Source organism: Ips typographus, linkage group LG3 (assembly GCF_016097725.1).
Source record: "Ips typographus isolate SLU linkage group LG3, UJ_Ityp_2.0, whole genome shotgun sequence".
NCBI lineage: Eukaryota > Metazoa > Arthropoda > Insecta > Coleoptera > Curculionidae > Ips > Ips typographus.
In genome coordinates this window covers 6644594-6665467 of record NC_138424.1, presented here as the reverse complement: position 1 = coordinate 6665467, position 20874 = coordinate 6644594, and the positions used below count along the sequence as shown (strand labels likewise).

At 34.1% G+C, this 20874-nt stretch overlaps 4 protein-coding genes across 4 annotated transcripts; 2 read left to right on the top strand and 2 right to left on the bottom strand.

Annotated features, from left to right (window-relative positions):
• The first annotated feature begins 170 nt into the window (after positions 1–170).
• On the top strand, positions 171–7947 carry LOC145726210 (DNA polymerase beta-like). Its single transcript, XM_081975200.1, is given in 9 exon segments — positions 171–332; positions 394–593; positions 653–813; positions 863–985; positions 2378–2485; positions 2487–2544; positions 2598–2676; positions 7442–7555; positions 7723–7947. Coding segments are annotated over 9 exon segments (1053 nt in total). The 5' UTR covers positions 171–217; the 3' UTR covers positions 7818–7947.
• LOC145726198 (prostatic acid phosphatase-like) lies at positions 7938–13178 on the bottom strand. The gene is made up of 3 exons (XM_081975187.1): positions 12846–13178; positions 12688–12786; positions 7938–9219 (listed from the first exon to the last, which is right to left on the bottom strand). The coding sequence occupies exons 1-3, from the start codon at positions 12933–12935 to the stop codon at positions 8152–8154; spliced, it is 1257 nt and encodes a 418-aa protein (XP_081831313.1). The 5' UTR covers positions 12936–13178; the 3' UTR covers positions 7938–8151.
• A 616-nt stretch (positions 13179–13794) lies between these two features.
• Positions 13795–15382, top strand: LOC145726201 (required for meiotic nuclear division protein 1 homolog). The gene is made up of 5 exons (XM_081975192.1): positions 13795–14301; positions 14351–14550; positions 14634–14819; positions 14872–15058; positions 15114–15382. Exons 1-5 carry the CDS (start codon positions 13915–13917, stop codon positions 15273–15275), a joined length of 1122 nt encoding a protein of 373 aa, XP_081831318.1. The 5' UTR covers positions 13795–13914; the 3' UTR covers positions 15276–15382.
• car (vacuolar protein sorting-associated protein 33A) lies at positions 15302–20734 on the bottom strand. Its single transcript, XM_081975183.1, has 11 exons — positions 20485–20734; positions 20279–20428; positions 20024–20228; positions 18906–19009; positions 18517–18854; positions 18260–18466; positions 18018–18194; positions 17866–17964; positions 17651–17807; positions 15565–15665; positions 15302–15509 (listed from the first exon to the last, which is right to left on the bottom strand). The coding sequence occupies exons 1-11, from the start codon at positions 20612–20614 to the stop codon at positions 15396–15398; spliced, it is 1782 nt and encodes a 593-aa protein (XP_081831309.1). The 5' UTR covers positions 20615–20734; the 3' UTR covers positions 15302–15395.
• Positions 20735–20874: the final 140 nt, after the last annotated feature.

The window sequence follows — 20874 nt, the reverse complement described above, 5'->3', positions numbered from 1 at the left end:
TCAATTTACGTTATCGTGACGCCACATTTGGTCTATTCTCTACAAGGCTCATCAAAACGAATGGGTCGCTATTTAATAATATTTATCAATAAATGAGGTAGGCAACTCATCTTACGTCCAGTGAAATGACAGAACGTCAAATTCTGTCATATGTCAAGTTTCTTTCAAAAATTTAAAGGTAAAATGTAAATAAACAAACCCAGTAAACCACTTTTAAATGCTCAAATCTTTTTTAAGTAAAATTCAGGTAAAAAAACTAAGCAGTTACAAAATGGGCAAACGCAAGACTACTGACCTAAACCCGAATCACGACTTTTGTGATTTTCTTACAGGTATTTTGTTATTTTTTAATAAAAGCTAAGTACTACGTTAGACTTGATTTTGTACTCATAGAATTAGCGGATTTTGAAAAGAATGTTAACCGCAACATTCACAAATACAACGCTTATCGAAAGGCAGCTGCCACACTAGCTACTCATCCTGCACGCATAACCTCTGGGGCTGAAGCAAAAAAGTTGCCAGGAGTTGGGGACAAGATATCCAAAAAAATCGATGAATTTCTCCAAACAGGCAAAGTACTGAAACTAGAGAATGTATGTGGTAGTTTATTGAATGAAATGAACAATCCTGAGTAGAAAAGTTACTTGAGCAGATTCATAATGATGAAACCAGTCAAGCCATCAATTTACTCACTAGAGTGACTGGTATAGGTCCGGCTAAAGCGCAAAAATTAGTGCAAGAAGGTATCAAATCATTGGAGGCTTTAAAACAGCATCAAGACAAACTAAGTCATCACCAACAAGTGGGGCTAAAGTAAGTATCACCTTATGCGAGTTAAAACAAGGGTGTAATGTAGATAAAGGTATTTTGAGGACTTTGAGAAGAAAGTGCCTAGAAGTGAAATTGAAGACATAGAGATTATCATACAAAAGGAAATTAAGAGCTTGGATTCTAAATATGAGATCACTATTTGTGGTAGTTACAGGTTCTGATGATTTATTTCTAATAAGTAGTCCAGATTAAAAAACACTAAAATCATGAGAAAAAAAGCTCTTAAAAAGCAAAATTATTTTCCTCAAAAAAGCATAAAAATTTGTAAAAAAGCTTTAAAAAAAGCACAAAACTCTTTCAGAGATACAACAAATTTTTAACAACAAATACAGAAGATTTTTTTTTTGTTTTGAAAACTTCTACTTGAGGAGCATTTGGAAGGTTTTTGAACAGTTTAAAGAGCATATTGATGGTTCTGGAATGCTTTAGCGGCATTTGGAAATTCTTAGACGGTTCTAGAATTTTTTGGAAGCTTAAGACTGTTTTTATATCTTTTGGGAACTTTTAGACTAGCTGAAGAGCATTTGGAATCTTTCAGACTGTTCTAAAAGCTTTTGGAAGCTTCTAGATTGTTTTCAAAGGCTTCCGACTGCTTTAGAATCATTTTAGAGTTTCTGTAGTATTTTGAAATCTTTTTAGACTACTTTAGGAGCATTTGGAAGGTTTCTGGAGAGTTTAAAAAGCATTGAAGGTTTTGGACCGCTTTTAAATAATTTGAAAACTGATGGACGGTTCTAGAAACTTATGGAAGCTTTTAAACTGCTTTAGAAGCATACTGAAGCTTTTAGGCTGCCTTGACATTTTTTGAAAGCCTTTAGTGTTCTAAAAGCTTTTGGAAGGCTTTCGACTGCTTGAGAAGCATTTTGGAGTTTCTGTAGTGTTTTAAAACGTTTTTAGACTGCTTTAGGAGCATTTGGAAAGTGTTTGAACAGTTTAAATAGCATTGAAAGTTCTGGACTGCGTTTAAGGTATTTGAGACCATGTAGACGGTCCTAGAAGCTTTTGGAAGCTGTTAAACTGCTCTAGAAGCATACGGAAGCTTTTGAGAGTTTCTAGATAAATTGAAAAGCATTTGGAAGCTTTTAGACTGTTCTAAAAGCTTTTGGAAGGTTCTAGGCTGTTTTGTAAGCGTTTGCAAGGCATTTTGGAGCTTCTATAGTGTTTAGGAATGTTTTCACATTTTTTTCGACTACTTCAGGAGCATTTGGAAATTATTTGGTCAGTTTAAATTTATAAATTGATACTTACCCATTCTGCAACAGATAATTGGTACCTATGTTTTTGTCTTTCAGAACCCTTCAATATCTCAATATAGCTATTGCAATTGTAAATTAACCTATACAAAATAAAACCATACAAAAAAATAACTAATGTAAATAAGCACAAAAAGAAGAATAAAGCAAAAAAAATCTGTCAAATGACGTGTTTTTGCGTAAATCGTTCACATTAGATGTCAAAGGTTGGTTGCTTTTATTATTTACAAACAGCAACATTTCTAGAAATCTGGACTCTACTAATGAGCATTTTGATTACTAAATCGTTGTAGAAGAGGAAAACCTCAAAGTGGCGATATAGACGTTTTAGTAACACATCCAGATTACACCAGTAAAAACTTAAAGAAAAATCACCACTCAATATTAAAATACATTGTCCAAATTAGAGAAGTCTGGTTTGATTACTGAGACTTTGTCGCTTGGAGATACAAAATTTATGGTAGGTAAGCCACTCTCCATTCAGCCCAACATAAAAAAAAAAATCTGCTTTAGGGTGCTTGCCAACTTAAGCCAGAATTGCCAACCAGAAGACTAGATATCAGATTCCAACCTTATGATCAATATTTTTGCAGTGTGTTGGGTTTATAAAATAACCTGTTGTAACAGTGGCAACATTGTACAGGTTGACAAGCAACGCCACCTAAAAAAACAATTGACGTTCGAATGTTCTAGAATACGTGTGTCGGTCGGTCGGTTGTATTACAATAATGTTCACCTCCCTTTTAGTATTAATACAAGTTTATTAGTTAGTTAAATAAACGTGTTTTACTGTCCAAGATCCAACCACCCCAAGAGGTTATGGGCCCAGAGTGGTTTGGACAGTGAAGTAAAAGAAAAAGTGAAGCAACCCGTGTGTCGGACGTATCGAAGAAAAAGTGAAGCAACCCGTGTGTCGGACGTATCGATCGATAAGATAAAATAAAAAAGGCGTCAATAAAAGCTTGAGGCAGCAAAGGATTGTGAATCAACTGAACGGATCGAGAAGAGAAGTCAAGGTTAAAACTAGTTGGACCTGATTTTCTGAAGAAGAATCCATTAAGATGAGTAACGTCGATCTGGGAAATATTGCTCAAATAGCTAAATTTGAAGGCAAAAATTATCAACAGTGGAAATTCCAAGTTAAGTGCGCCCTACGAGCTAAAGGCCTGTATGGAATTGCAGATGGCAGTACCCCGAAACCAGAAGTATTTGCAGAGGGTGAATTGTGGAATAAAAAAGATGCTCAGGCAATGTGTATAATAACTGCAGCAATGGGGCTAAATCAAATTTCACTAATAGAAAACTGTGAGACCAGTAAACAAGTTTTAGACAAGTTAAACTCGATCTATGACGTAAAAACGGAGACAAATAAAATGTTGGTACACGAACAATTTTATCAGTACAAAATGCTACCCACAGATTCAATGGCTCAGCATATTTCAAAGGTTGAAAATCTAGCAATGCAAATTAAAAATTCAGGAGACCAGTTGAGTGACACTGCTGTTATTACAAAAATAATGAGCACTCTTCCACCAAAATATGGTCCATTTCGACAAGCTTGGTTGTCTATGGATGAAGCTAGACAGACTATTGAAAACTTGACCTCGAGATTACTTGATGAAGAAAGAAATTTAAGTACAAGCGAACATAATGAAGATTATGCTTTAGCTGCCACACAAATGAACAAGTTTGGCAATAGAAATTTTAGAAACACAGGGCCTCCACAAAGAAAACCGTCAACAAATGTGAAGTGTTATAATTGTGGAAAAAGGGGACATTTTGCAAAGGATTGCCGATGTCCGAAAAGGCAACAATTAGGAGGTAACACTCATAGAAGCAGCAGCGGTGGACAAAATGACAATGAACGAGAGCGCGGGACAGTTTTTCCTGGATCTGGATATAGTGGACATGAAAGTGGTCGAGCTAGACATCAAAGTGGAAGTGGTAACTCTGGCAACACTGCAAATGGAAGAGCTTTCAACATTGAAGACAGTGATGACAGTGTGCCTGAAGTTGACATTGACTGTAGTGACATTTGGATTTTAGACAGTGGCGCTAGTAGACACATGTGTCACTCGGAAAGTATGTTTACATCAGTTCGAAAAGTTCAAAACTTATTCGTAAAACTCGGCGATAATAAAGAACTTCCAGTTCAAGGAATCGGAGAAATTTTGATAGAGAAGTTTGTAAATGGGACTTGGTGTAAAGGCGTTATGACAGACGTATGGCTTGTACCCGGCTTAAGGAGAAATCTGTTTTCAGAAGGTGCAGTAACAAATAAAGGTTTTACTATTTTCAAGGACAACCAGAAGGCCGAAATTTTTGAAAGTGGCCAAGTGGTGGCTACTGCAGTACCTTACGAAAACAACCTTTATAGAGTGTTGATTCGCCTACAGAACAAAAATGCAATTACTGAGGTAAATGTAGTTTCTACAGGGACTTTAAAACAATGGCATGAAAGACTCGGACATTTAAATATCAAGTACATTAAGGAACTATTCACAAAGAATCTTGTAAGTGGAATAAGTATAACAGACATAAATGACAATTTCTTTTGTGAAAGCTGTGTATATGCCAAGCAACACAAACTTAAATTCCAAAACACTGAAAAACATGTATCAAAACCAGGTGAGTTAATTTCCAGCGATGTCTGTGGACCGATGAGTGAAGATAGTATTGGAGGATCCAAATACTATGTTCTTTTTAAAGACAATTATACAGGCTACAGGTCAGTAAATTTTATTAGACATAAAAGTGATGTAACCCAATGTTTTAAGAACTTTATTTCCTTGTGCAACACTAAATTTGGGCACAAAGTTCAAAGAGTGCGTGTAGACAATGGGCGAGAATATGTAAATGAGTCACTAAAACAGTATTTATCTGAAAGTGGTATAGTTTTAGAAACTACAGGTATTTATACACCGGAGCAAAATGGTCGCTGTGAGAGAGACAACAGGACCATAATGGAGTCTGCAAGAGCTCTGTTATTTGACAAGGATTTGCCTAAAACTTTATGGGCAGAAGCAGTAAATACTTCTGTGTATTTGCTGAACCGGACACCTACAAAGCAGTCTGAAACCACTCCTTATGAACACTGGACTGGTAAAAGGCCTAACTTACAACACACCAAAGTTTTTGGTTGTGAAGCCTATTTGTTAACACCAGGCACTTTAAGAACCAAACTGGATAAGAAAAGCGAGAGGTATGTTTTTGTAGGTTATGAAGGGGATTCAACGAATTACAGGTTGTATGATCCTGTGACACATAAAATAAAAGTTTCTCGTCATGTTATTTTTAATGAAGATAGTGAATTTAAAACCCCAAGACAAAACTGTGTTCTACTTCCAATAGAAAATAACAGATCTGACAATTTAGATGCTCAAGATGACCTTGACCCAAACTATTTTGAGGAACCTGATATACAAGGACAAAATGACACTGACAATGAACAAGTATCACCTTACAACTTAAGAGCTAGAAAAGATATACATCCACCTGAATATTTGTGTCAAAACTTTGATCTTGACTTTTCTGAGATTAATTTTACAGAAATAAGTGTTCCTTCCAGTTACCAAGAAGCCATTAGTTGTCCAAATAAGCAGGAATGGAAGGCAGCCATACAAGAAGAACTACAAGCTTTGGAAGTCAACAAAACGTGGGAGTTAGTTAATTTGCCACCAAACAGAAGTACAATTGGGACGAAATGGGTTTTCCGAGTTAAGGAAGCTGAAAATGGTCACAAACCTCGTTTTAAGGCTCGCCTATGTGCAAAAGGGTTTAGTCAAGTAAAGGGTGTAGATTTTCAGGAGACTTTTTCCCCCACGACAAGGTATGACACACTAAGAGTACTTTTAGCCCTTTCAGCACAACAGAAAATGAAAATGAGGCAGTTCGATATCAAAACTGCTTTCCTTTACGGCATACTAAGTGAAGAATTGTATATAGACTTACCTGAGGGATTAAACAATAATAAACAAAAAGTGTGCAAACTAAATAAAGCCCTTTATGGCCTAAAACAAGCTCCTCGAGTATGGAATGAGACTTTCAAGGAATTTTGTCAAAGCATTGGTTTTTATCAATGTACTTCTGACAATTGTGTCTACATTAAGACTGACAGAAAAGTTTTTCTAGCATTATATGTTGATGATGGTCTTCTACTATCTGACAGTGATGAAGAATTGGACTTAGTGCTTGTTCAGTTACAGAAGAGGTTTCAAATTACCATAATTGAAGATCCAAAGTACTTTGTGGGCTTGCAAATTGAGCGACTTAAAGATGACTCAATATTCATCCATCAGTCAAAGTACATTCATCAAATTGTTCATAAATTTGGACAAGAAGATTCAAATCCTGTCTCGGTACCTGCAGATCCTAATTCCAGTTTAAGCAAGGATCTTGGCAAACCAATAGAAAATATTCCTTATAGAGAAGCAGTAGGATCACTGATGTTTTTGGCAATTGTAAGTCGGCCAGACATTATGTATTCGATTGGACTAGTAAGTCGTTATCTGCAAAATCCCACCACAGCTCATTGGAATGCTGTTAAACGAATTTTCAAGTACTTAAAGGGCACCTTAAACATTGGCATTCACTATAAAAGTGACCCTTGTGGCATTAATCTAAGTGGCTACTGTGATTCTGATTTTGCAGGTGATATAGACACAAGACGTTCTACAACAGGCTATGTTTTCTTAATCAACAACAGTGCTGTAACATGGAAAAGCCAGAAGCAGAAGTGTGTGAGCTTGTCCACTACAGAAGCTGAGTATGTGGCAACCTCAACAGCCTCCAGAGAAGCCATATGGTTGAAAAATCTACTAGAAGCCCTCGGTGAAAACATAATTTTGCCCGTTAATATGTACGTCGACAATCAAAGTGCTCTAAAACTTATTAAAAATCCAGTGTTTCATCCACGCACAAAACATATCGACATAAAATTTCATTTTGTTCGAGATCAATATGTTTTAGGTTTAATTGATTTTCAATATGTTTCTACCAATGATCAAACAGCAGATGGTTTCACCAAAGCATTGTCAGTAATCAAATTTAAGAGATTTGTAAGTCAGTTAGGTATTAAGTGCTTCTTAGATTTACTAAAAATTAAGTAGTATGTTACAACTGTTTATTTTACGTGGGAGTGTTGGGTTTATAAAATAACCTGTTGTAACAGTGGCAACATTGTACAGGTTGACAAGCAACGCCACCTAAAAAAACAATTGACGTTCGAATGTTCTAGAATACGTGTGTCGGTCGGTCGGTTGTATTACAATAATGTTCACCTCCCTTTTAGTATTAATACAAGTTTATTAGTCAGTTAAATAAACGTGTTTTACTGTCCAAGATCCAACCACCCCAAGACAGTGTATTATATTTTACCGGATCTGATGTGTTTAATAAACGGATGAGGGCACATGCTTTGGAACGAGGATTTACATTGAATGAATATGCTTTAAGACCACTAGGGGAAACAGGTACTTAAAAATAACTACAGAACATTTGAAAAATTGTTTTGATGAGAATAAAAACCAAATAAATGTGTGATTTTTATAAGAAAAAATGCTCTGCACAATTGAAGCATTCTAAAAAACCAAATTTTATGTTAAATTTATTGATCAAGAAAAATAAAATGACTTTGTAGGTGTGCCTGGAGAACCTGTACTGGTAACATCTGAAGAAGATATTTTCGACGTTATAGAATTTCCTTGTAAAAAACCTGAAGAAAGAGAGAATTAAATTTACCTGTTAGAGACTCACCTCACCTGAGCAGACTCACTTAAGTCTTGATTTTGTTATTTAGTTTATATTAAGTCGTGTTTTGTAGTAAAATAGCAATAACTACTAAATCCATAAAAATGTGTGTTCATATTACCTTTTATTTCGTAATAAATATAAATAATTTATTTTTTATTCATTACTACAGACAAATACCACTGAGGTATTCTTATTTACTAATTATGCATAAGTTCGTCATCTTTTTCCAGGTCTTCCCTATTTATACATATACACTTATACACTAAGTGAGCAAATAAAAATAAATCACTTTTATGTCAAATAAAATCCCTGAAATTTAAGCGTATTCTTCGTTAGGTAGCTGAGAGTACAAACTTCGGTCAGAATTTCTAACCCTTTTCCTCACAATCAACGTGAGAACAGCAATACTACATATACCCAACACTAATCCCCCAAGTGAAAGAATTAAATTTAAGGACAATCCATACAACAACACACTATTGCATTCAGATTCCCACTCATCAAGGCTTAAAGAGATGGGACTTAAAAACTGTTGAAAACTTTTGAGGTCACAGTTAAAATCGCATTTGCCTACATTAATTGGTCGAGCCTCAGTGCCGTTCTTGTAAAAAACGTTGACGTAAAACGAGTTTTCTGGGGTTTTGTGTAATTCAAAAATCAACGTAGCTGTATAAGGTGGACAGTGGTATTGAAAGGCTTGCAAAGTGTTCAATAAATTGGCTATGGTTGTGTCATGAGCTGAAAACATCAAAAACTTGGGAGAATAATACTGAGATCCACTTGGAGTGGTTGTGCGGTTATGAAAATACTGTAGAAGGTTATTAAAGAAAGGTCCAGTTTTTAAGCGTTGCAAGTCCGTGGTAAAAGTATTCGTAGCGAAGCTTAATGCAGACCATGGCTCCATTTTCTCAGGAAAAACTTTTTTTGTCCATTCAGGCAGTGTAAAATTATTATCAGCCTCAATTTTTAAAGTGTTGTACAAGTAACTAATTTTTTCAAGGCTACTTATACTATCTCCAGAATATCTAGATAAAAATGCGTAAAGGTCATGATTTAAATGACTAATATTTCTAAAATACTCTGTCTGAAACAAACGTTTCAGTAGGTACTTGTGTTTTTTACAAGGCTTTTTGGCGGCTAGAACTGCGTCTAACTTCTCTGGAATGGAATGTATTGGAATCGGCTGCCAGCTCAGGTCCTTGTCCCATACGTCTTTACCTACAGGTGGGTAAAGTCCTGCCAAGTCAGATGCGGCAGACATCAAAGTACGGTCTACATCCGTAGAACGAACGTAAATGTCTTTTTCCGAGTAAATATCCGGTAGAAACGTAGAGTAGCGATTTCTGAAGTACTTGCCCAAATTGTAATGCCTTTCTTTTCCAAGCTGAAAATTTATTTTGAATGTAAATACATCAGTCCCCATTGTTTGTAAGAAAAGTAGATTTTATGGCTTATTATTGTGTAATCAAATTTATAGCTATTAATGTAACGGGATTATTATGCGATTTATAATAGTTGTGGACATTGCTAAGTGACAAGACGACAGCGGTGTTAAATCGCTAATAATCGAGTTACATTCAAAGCTTTATCGTATCATTGGCAACGGCGATGGGAAAACAAAATCATTGTGATAATCAATTGTATGTCATTTTTGTTGTCCGCATTAAAATCATGCAAAATTTAGATATTCCTGATAATATATTGGCTGCAGCCAACACTATAAAGTTGAACTTGCTTCTGGAAAAATCGAAAGTCCAGTATGAGAAAGAATATGAACATGTTTTGTGTGTGGCGAAACCAAGTACAAGTTCGAGGTGCAGAAGAAACGGTGTTGCTGGCATATTTTGCAAACCTCGATGCAGAATATTCTGCTTCGTCCTTATGGCCAAAATATTCCATGTTACGAGCGACCTTAGAATTGAAGGAAAGAGTGGAAATCGACAAATACGGCGCTTTAATACGTTTTATCAAGAAGAAAAACGTCGGATATAGAGCAAAAAAATCAAAGGTATTTACAAGAGAATAAATCAACGAATTTGTACGTTCTGTCCAGAGAAGGAGTTTTTGTGTTATGTTAAAAGTGGCCTTTCTATTTGGAATTGGAGGAGCCTGCTGAACCAATGAACTAACCAAGATGACCACGGAAGATGTTGACGTTTTAGAGGACAAGCTGATTGTTACTATTGCCGACTACAAAACCCACAAGAAACGGACGTTCGCGATAGTATCTGAGGGCGAAGTCAATTCTGTGCTTTTATATAAAAAGTATGCAATGTTAAGGCCAGCCCATGTTACTCACCGAAGATTGTGTCTATCATATAGAAAAGGAAAATGTACAGTACAGCCCTGCGGCATTCATTTCTTCGCTAAACTACCTCAAAAAATAGCTGAGTATCCTTCACTTGAAAATCCTAATATGTATACTGGTCACTGCGTTAGAAGATCTTCGGCAATTTTCTTGTTAATGCTGGAGGGGATATATTTACAAGAACTTGGTGGATGGGAATCAACGAACGTTGCTAGAGGGTATCTAGAAGAAAGTGTGTCCAAGAAAGTTTCCATTGCTTGCAAAATTCAAATCGGCGGTGTCTCCGGCAGTAGATAAGCCCTAGGGAACCGGATCAAGTGAAGAGGAATGCATACTCGGCCATTAATCAGCCTTCAGAAGACATAAATATGATCGTGGACTCCAAAGGCAGTGAAGATCCGTTAAGTTTGAAAACTGTCAAAACATATGTTTTGATATATGCAATCTTTATTTCCGAGGAAAACGTCTATCGACCTACAATAGTCTTTCTGCCAATGTTACAGAAATAAATGTATTCACATAAATATTTACATGTTAAAAGAAAATGTACAAAAAAAAAAGGATAAATTTAATATAATATCTTATGCTTGAAAGTGTTCTATCAAGGATTGAGCAGGAAAATGGAATCGGGATTGTCTTGTTTGTCGCGTTATACAGAGTGGGTTTAATATTGTCAAGTTATATCTGTTGTCTTTCCATTTTGCTTGAATTTGTAGTAGTCTTTCGCTAATTCGTGTCATTTTCGTGCGTTCCTAGAGAAGTTCGTTAGAAGGGTTGTGTAATGGGTTTTCAGGGTGTCTAATTTTTGTGATTAGTCTTAATGCAATTTGTTCCGTTGTTTGTATTTGTTGTTTAGTTTTCGGAGTTGAGTTTGCCATTAGTATGTTTCCATAGTCTATAAGTGGTCTGCAGATGGATTTGTAAATTTGTGTTGTAGTTTTACTGATACCATTATTTTTGTAAGTTAGTGATCTAAAATGTTTTGTTCTTTTTATGAGTTCAGTTCTTGTATTTTTTACATGTTTAGTGAATTTTAGTCTATAGTCATTCCTAAATATTTAATGTCGTTTTTAGAGATAGTTCTTTGACCGTCTGCTGAAATTGTTGGTGAGTCCGGTGTAATTTTATGGTTGGAAAGTAGGAGTTAATTTTTAGTAGTGTTAGGTGTTAGCCTCCATTTGTAAAACCAAGTCATTGTCTGAAGTCTTTCTACTGCTTTTTTAGTAGTTTTATCATGTGTAACGAGTGCCGTGTCGTCCGCGTACTGTAAAATATAAGCTGTATCGTTTTATTTTGAAATCGGTGGTTGTATATATCATGACAGTAGTTATTATAAGAAGAAAGGCGAAAGTGGTGAACTTTGCGGAAGCCCTTGTTCAGGGCAAAATGGAAATGAAAAGGTACTGTCTATGCGTACCTCTGATTGTCTGTTGTCAAGTAAGTTTTTAATAATGTGAAGTAGATATTTTGGTGTCATAAGCTCATGTAGTTTGTACAATAGTCCTTTATGCCAGACACTGTGAAACGCTTTGTTGATATCCATAAATAAGCATGCTGATTTTTTGTTATCTAAGTGTGTAGTTTGTAAGTTATTTGTTAATATGAAAAGTGGATGTATGGTTGAATGTTTAATTGTTTTGAATATTATTATTATTAGTAACTAAGGTTTTATGAAGGAATTAGTATATTTATGATGTTGATAATTATTAATAAAGATTTCATATTACAAAATTGTTTTAATCTTCAATGATACCGTAAAAGAATTTTTTGTAACTATAGTATAACAACCTTTCATATTTCAGTGTGTGTTTTAGTTTGTTCTGGTATTTTCTGGTTACAATATCAACTCATAGCATCTACCACTGAATTTCCAAGGCGCATTTCACAAATTAATAGATAACAGGGTGCCTTGAAATAAATATTGCAAAACACTAGAAATCAGCATTTGACAATAAAAATAGTTGTTGAACTTTCAAACTTATTTAGACTGAAGATTATGGATTATAGCTGTTTGATCACTACTAAATGAACAAAATTCAGGATAATTAAAATAATATCAAATTCAAAATGTATACCAAAAACAACCATTCCCTATTAATTGCTTAGGACTTTAGCTAAGCTACTCAGCATTATCTGAATCTATCTATTATCTGAAATCTAGAGGAATGCTTATTAATCTACTTTAATATTCTTTTATCAGTATAATAATGTAGATACACCACTTTATTGACTATGTGATAAACAATTTGCCCTTTTATCTTCTGAATAGCAGTAAAAGGTAATTAAATTCCTATATAAGTCAACAATAAATCATTAGCTACCTAATTATCTTGCCATAAATTCAAACTCAACCAGAAGAATAAAATAATAGCTAAAAGCAAAACAAAATGGATATACAAAAAAGTTGGAGCACACACACACACAATTTAAAGCACAGTCAAATGCTTTTTTAGTTTAGATACTTTTCTAAAATTCCTTATTTGAGAAAAATTATTGAACTTAATTCTAAATTGTGTTTCAAAGTAATAAAATTCAAATACTTACATTGGTTAACATTCCCCAATTAACTGACCAGTAAGATCTATTGCTATAAGGGTCATTTGGATATGGTCTTATAGGAGTTCTATCACCATGTCGAAATACCTAAAAAACCACACAAAATTTCAAATTAAACAGCACAACAAAAGAAAAATCAGTTTTACCACTACAACTGCATCCAAACTCGAACTCCCTAGAGACAAAGGGAGGAAAACTAAAGTTAAAGCAACTGGTAGAAAAGTAAGGATAATCATGTTTCAGAACAAAATTAGATTAGTATTAGGAAAGACTAGACTAGTGGTTAAGTAATGGAAGAATATATAAGGTTACAGCCATATAAACCTAAACCAATTAGAAGAATGGGGAAGAAGGTAAAACATCTAGAAATGAAATAACTTGTTGGCCATATGGTCCACTTTAAACTGGTTGAACTTCAACCCCCCCAAATCAAAACCGCCACCAAAGGGGGTGTAATAAAATGGTAAACAATACAAGTGACAGGTGACAGCTGACCACTAACAAGCCAACCAGCGTTGCCAAGTCTAATGTTAATTAGATGACCTTCTCCCTCGAAAACATTTTTACAAAGATTAAAGAGAAACCAGGAGAAACCTTCTGTAATGGCTCAAAAAACTTTGTAAATAAGCAAACTTATCTGCGCTACATCTACTATCCTGTAAAGACAAAAATAACCGAGTTCAAACCAAATACCAAAATCAAACTACAATTTAGTACTTTTACTACTTTTGTATTTTACTATATCTATACCTTTCCAGACTTTTTCTCAATCTCTACTCTAGTATACTACCTATTCGCCTCTAGAAGTCTAGAACTATGGATAATCCAGTAGACATGGCATCATTGCAGCTGTCAGCAACATATTTCATAAGCTGACACACAGGGGTCGCTACTCTCGAACAAATTCCGAATTTCATTTAAAACATTATCATTAAAACAGCTACTGCCCAAAAAGTATGTACATGTATAAAACATGTTCAAGAAACATTTTTAATGTCTAAATTTTAGATCTCAACCCTACCACAAATTATTTGGATAAAATTAAAAATGCAACTCGAGCGCCCTCTAATACTTTATAAACAAAACACTGCTGATCGTTTTGTAGGGTTATGTTACAAGTGATTTGTTGAGGTTAAGTTTTGCGCAATTTTTTAAAACCAAGTTCTAAAAAACCTTAAACATTGTCCCTTTAATTGTATTTGTCTTTTGGTAACCATGTTTTTTCCAATTAGTATTAAGTGCATTTTACAAATTTCCTCAAAAACTAAACCCTTAGCTCAGTTTGTTAAGCATTTATCCAACAAACCACCTGGTTTCTTACAGAAAACCCCATTAAAAGCCAAACTTTTAAGTAAATCAGCGTTGGTTTCGAGGTTTTTAGCTAGCAACCCTCACGAAAGCATTACATCCATTCAATTAAAAAAGCGCCCAGTGCGTAAAAAGAAAAGTTTAGAGGATGAGGTGGTGACACCGGGAATGTTCAATGTGGTCGCATATGCCACTTCTGAAGAGTACAATTTAGAGGATCTAGTTGAGGGGTTAAGGAAACAGGACTTGTATACACCCCAACCCATTCCTAATGAAAAGGATGTAGTCCATGCAGTAAGTGAACAGTTAGGCTGTTGAAAGCAAATTGAATAAATGTTTCTAGCTTGCAAAATATAGAGTGGGCAAAGAACCTAGGGAAATTTTCCTATTTAGAGATGGCGGTGTAGTGCTGTGGAATATAACTGAATTGGAAAGTAGTAATTTTTTGGCATTTTTACGGCAGTATGAACAAGACAGCTATTCAGAAAGGCTGGTACACTCTGAAAGTGAAATTATGAATTACAAATATAACAGTGATGACATGTAAGTTGATCAGTGTGGTTGGCAAAATCTAGTTTTGTCTGAAAATCAAACTTTTCTTTTTTAAAGGTAAATTAATGTTGTAGGAAATTTAGTTGCTTAGATAAGGATGGTCACTTTTTGTTAAATCCCAATCCTGAAGTTGAAAATCCAACTTTAGTGAAGTACACATTTTCAAATGCAATGTTTTTGTCTGTCAAACTTGGTATTTGGGAGGCTTCATTAGAAAAATATATTGATCAAATTGAAGATGTGACTGAGGATTTAAAAAGGTTTTTTTCTTTGGTCTGCAATTGATGACTGTTACAATTATATGAATTTAAGGGGTAAAAAGATTAGAATGAGCAGAGAGGAAGCATTGAGGAAACATGGAGAGTTGTTTGCATTAAGGCACTATTTGAACTTGAGTTCAGACGTTTTGGATACACCAGACTTCTATTGGGAGAATGAAAAACTGGAAAATTTGTATAATCAAATTTGCCTGTATTTTTCTATAAGTAAACGGACTAAGGTGGAAAAGATATTCCTAAATGCAGAAACATTTTGTAGAAATGTGTCTTTTGCAGGTCATGAATGAGAAAATCAACCATTGTGTCGCTTTAATTGAACTGATTGCTCACCATCTAGATGAGCAACATCATACTAGACTTGAATGGATGATTATTATTCTTATCATGGTAGAAGTTGTATTTGAAATAGTACATTACATTGATAGGTATATCCATTAGAAAGGAAGTAAAACCATACCAAACAATAAATAAAACTTCATTTATTAGTTGTAATAGTATTTTATACTGTATATATTAAAGTATAATAAAAGCTTTAACATTAAAAATTTGTCTAGACTTTTAAGCCTCTATTATAGATTTTAAAAAATTATCACCATTAATTAACTTGGTTGTCGCTATCACAAATTCTACATTAGAATCCTCTTGCTGTGATAGAAATCTCAAAGCTGAAATCTGCAAAACATTCATTACAAAAAAAATCTTCCAGCTTAAAAATTGCATGTTTTACCTCAGCTAAAGTGCATCCACCAATAAAGAAAACCAAAACCACTCTGGATGAGTCATAGGTTTGTATGGCATTTGATAGTGGAGATTCTTCAACAGTTGGACCTTAAAAACAATAAAGTTAAATTCCCTAAATTTTTACTAAAAAAAGATTCATTTTTAATTAACAAATCATACGTTTTATTATGTTAACCTTAAAAGCGTCAACATTTATTTGTTCTTTTTATTTTTAATGTGTAATTGTTTTGTTATCTTGTCAGTATTTGGTGTCATAAGTATTTTTTGTTGGATTTTTTGCAAATTGTTTATTCTGCAAATAAAAAAATTACTGTTTGATAAAAAAATCGGGGTTCAAGTCAAACTCAAAAATACTTTTAAATCTACAAATCTTTTAAATAGGGAGATCTTTATGTTTCCACTCCAATTGGACTTTTTTTACGATTTTACCACTAATAAATTATTAGATTATAATGATGGGCGTAAATTTAACGTGACCGGTTATTTACCGATAAGGTAAAGTAAAATTCAGTGTGACAGGAAAATTTACCAGTAAATTCATGGGTCAATTAAAATTTCGTTGAAACATTGACGATTTTCCTGTCATGACTAATTACTTTGAAAAGTCATAAATCTGAACACTTTTCATGCCCCCCCCTGTATAGTAGCGGCACTGACGGACTGTGAAACTTCCAGGAATGAGTCTAGCAGTTCTTTACGAACATTTTTGCTCTCTTTCAAATTTGTCGTAACTTTCACCGTTTCTGAGTTATTTAGCAAAAACTGGTTTGATGCCACAAATTTTCAAATCAGTTAAAATTGTAGTTTCAAATTTGATCACCCTGTAACTCGATTATTCACCCTGTATCACAATAATTTTCATGCACACCCGAGATATTGGAAGTAAAAACGGTCCTACAAGCTTACAGTTCTGAGTTAAGGAGTTGATTGAAAACATTTTTGGTCTCTTGCAATTTTCCGTAACTCTCAGCTTTTTCAATTTATTTAGCAAATACTAGTTTGATGCAACAAATTTTCAAATGAGCTGAAATTGTGGTTTGAAATTTGAACACCCTGTAACTCAGTTATTTTTGGGACTTCAATGTGGATCAACCACTTAAAAGGACCGTTTTGAGGTCCTCTTTCAAATAGTATAGAGTAAACAATTTTATCTTAAAAATTGGGTACAGGGTGAAAAAAATAGTGAACCACCATAATTTTCTTGCACACCCTGTAGACTGAAAGCAAAAACGGTCCTGCAAATTTACGGGGTTGGGTTAAGGAGTTGATTAGAAAGATTTTTGGTCTCTTGTAATTTTTTGGTAACTTTCAGTGTTTTCGAGTTATTTAGGAAAAACTGGTTTAGTGCAACAAATATTTAAATTGTGGTCTCAAATTTGAACACGGTTTATGTGACAAAATCGCCTGTAAAACTCACTTGAAATAAAAAAAATTATTGGATTAAACACATTTTTGGAATCTTCATTAAATTTACTATCTAATAACATAAAAAACACTACAAAATTTGATACAGTAAGGGAGAAAAGCGGTGTCAAAGTTTGAACTACCAGAAACACAGTATTTGTAATTTACTAGTAACTTACTGGTAATTTACCGGTCAAATTTTCCTGGTAAAGTAAAATATTTACTTTACCGGTAATTTATCCATCACTATTAGATTACAACTTTTTACAAATGGTTCTTTACCCAATTTAGGGACACTTTATGCAGTTGTAAATTTTTTTTTAAAAATAAGGAAATATATTTTAAACATTACAAAAATGATGTTTTTCATTTGAAGTATAAAACACAGGTTACGATGCATGCGAGACAACAAAGGATTGATAAAAAGTTCGATAAGTAGGAATTCTAGGGGACGGGATGTGCCTCGTGACGTAAAAGCTGTTTTCGCCTGACGTCATATGTGCCTAGAAGGCGGTGACTCTTAAATATATTAATTATAATAATAATTTTTTAATTTGCTATCGGTATGTTTCTAAACGACCACAGCTAAGTTGTCATTTTTGTCCTTCATTCACTAAGTGCATCTATTCAATCTGAATTATTTTTTTATAATATTAAAAACTGGTTACCTGGTAAAAGTCCTAAAACATCATGAAGTTGCTTCCAACCACCATTTTTGGTTACTTGTTCGACCAGCCGTATGCTTAATGGAGCATAAATACTATGAACGTAACAAATATCAGTGGGATTAGTTTCGGAAATATCTTCCATAACCAATCGTAACATCTACCAAAAGCATTACATATTCAAAAGACACACTTTTGTTAACATTTTATAATAGTACCTTTCTTAAAACGGTGTACTGTCTGGTACCAGACTGTAATTTTAATAAACCAACTTTCTCCAATTTTGTTATAGCAAGCAGTGCTTGCAAACCATAAACCTGTAGAACTTTTATAATGCAGAAAGGTAAACACTCCTCAACTATTGATTTACCTGTACTAGTTCTCGTTTGTAACCTTCCAACACTTTAGGCTTAAGTCCAGAGGAGCAGATGCATTGCAAGCAGATCAGTCTGAGCACTTTTATGAAAGGTTTTCCTAGAGCTATCAGTTCTTCTATATAGGCACTGGGCTTATCCACTTCAAAACAGCTTAAAAATTCTTGTTCTGCCTGCATGTCCATTAAGAAATTGTCACGTAAATATAAAATTAAGGACGCAAACGTCAAAAGCGTACCTTTAGTGTGTCGATAAAATCATCCCGGTCCGTATGCTCCTTAATACATTCAGCTATAGCAGTATGAAGGGTTAATTTCTTTTTCTTCTCTAAAATCTTCGGTAATCGTTCCACATACGACTTCATTTCTTGTACTGATCTATCTTGGGTATTTTCTATTATTTGACCTTTTACAGTTTTCACTTGTTTCGTCAAATATAGAGGAACCTACAACCACATTCATCTGACTCATACTTTTGATAAGACCAAAAACATACCGCTGTGAAACTTTTGTCCCGAATATCAACAAAAATCTTGTCGGCCGAATTTAAAATCACTTGTTTTTTTTCTTCTGTCAGAGATTCGGTAACCCTTTCTTCGCTACTCAAAAAATTGTCTATAGGAAAATTGGCAGTATTGTTATTGATTCCGAAAATTTCGTCAATAAGGCCCTCATAAGTGACTTGAGTGGCTAACGGCGTAATCAAATCAACAGATCGATCAATCAAAATTATCTGATCTATACAAGAAACTTGACTTGTTGAAATCTCATCTGAGTTACTTTTCTCTCTCTGTAGTCTCATAACCAAGTCCCAAACTTGTTTGGCAGCCACCCCTAAAACTACATTTTAAAGACTGTATTTTGTAACTGGAATTTAATGAATACCTTTTCCCCAAACTCTGGGTATTGGACCATATAATTTTTGCAGAAATATTATTGCCTGGGCTGTTTGGTAGATGTAGGTTGGATCATTGTCAATAGTGTATTCCCTTTATGTATACATAACTTAGTAATATACATTTTAGAGAGATTAAGAGGATGCAAATATTTCAAAATATTACTTTTAGTAATAAACTGAATAGGAAATCCGAGAGGAAATCACTATACTCAGCTTTTACACTACAGACAAAAGCCAGATGTCTCTCTATTTCTTTATAGAAACCCTGCCACAGTTGTCATATCTAAAGTTGTTTCTTCAATTAATATTAGATACTTGAAGGAAGAGAAAAGCAATCAAAACTGCATTGAAATTGTCTGAGAGCTTAAATTTTCTGGACTAAATGTATACAGTATTTTTGCACATCCTTATAACCATACAACGTTATTAATAGGACTATTCTTATAGAGAAAGAAAATCATTGAAAAATTAAAACAATCTGAATACTTTTGGAGTTAAGTAATAAAATTAAAACGTCGCAATTTCTGATCTTTAAATATCTGAATATCATTTCCTATAGAATACTGCAAACAATTTAATAGAATTTACAACATTTTACATACAAATTTACTACCCCTTACAGAACAACTTAGATTTTTTAATTAAAAATTGATGTTTTTTGATTTTAAGCACCTGTATCTGTTAGCATTTCAAGTTAAGATCAAAGTGCCATTTGAAACTAAAATCAGGCAACTTCTACTGATTTTCAAGGTATTCATCATAAACTCAAATTATCCCATAAGGGGTGGTTTCCCCAGTTAGTCCCTTGGTAAATATTTTTCCCTAGAATAATCCTCTATTTTTTGGGAAAGATCCCCTAGTCTGGAAAATCAACTTAAAGAAAGGGAAAAATGACAGTTAGGATGCTCAAAACTTGTTCCAAAATTGACCACCAGAAGGCATATCTCTTATCTTGAAATGCCAATAGATATTAGATGTAAAGAAAATTTTGGTCTAAATACACTTTATTGTTATCTACACAATTATTTTGACTATGAAACAATTGCAATTGCAATTTAAGTTTTCGGTGTCATACTGTTTTAAAAAAAATATGTTAATTTCATACCTAAATACTTCTGGAATCTCCATTGAAACTACATCTGAATCAAAAGGAAATAGCTGACAATTAAATTCTTCAATAAGAATCATGTTTCCTAAAACTCCTTGGTGTTTTAATGCTTCTTCACACAAAAGGCTTTTTTTAGGTACAAAAAACAAGTGATACTGCTTGGTGGAGTTGTCCTGTTTGGCAGCATCCTTAACATTCCTGGCTATTTCATAAACATTGAAAAGTGAAGGCTTTAGCTATCAAGTTGCATACCAATATAATCCATTAAATAAAGCTTTGGTCTGGCAATAAAAATAATGTGATCACAATCAGTTCTTGGTAGAGGTGTAGGTCGTAAAGGGAACATTTTCTTTACTGAGTGCTCCCTTAAATGCATGTACTCAGCTACAAGGCCAACAGGTCCTAAAAATGAATAATATTAATAATAGTTTAGTTGTTTTAACAAACCGATCAGCCACCTGCTAAGGTGCTGTCCCAAACAATTGCTTTGGTTCCTGGACATTTTTCTAGTAATTCAACCAAGTTTCCCCAAGCTGCTGTTTGAACTAAGGAAATATCCACCCTTCCTCCTTGCAGATGTGACGCCATATTCAAGTGCAATTCCGGTTGTTTAAACTGCTTCTATTTAAGTAAATCACTAATCATTGGGTTTTTGTTGTGGTTTGTTATTAAAATTGCAAAGTTTTATTATTTGTTTACCTTTCTACTACCGTTTGTCAAAATCAGCTGTTTTTCTTTCGGTTTTCGATCGAAACGCGTTAAAGGCCACGTGATCTCTAAGTGAGTTTGTATTTATAGTGTCATGTGATTTGATGCTCTGTGGGATATGGTTTGATTTTTGACATCAT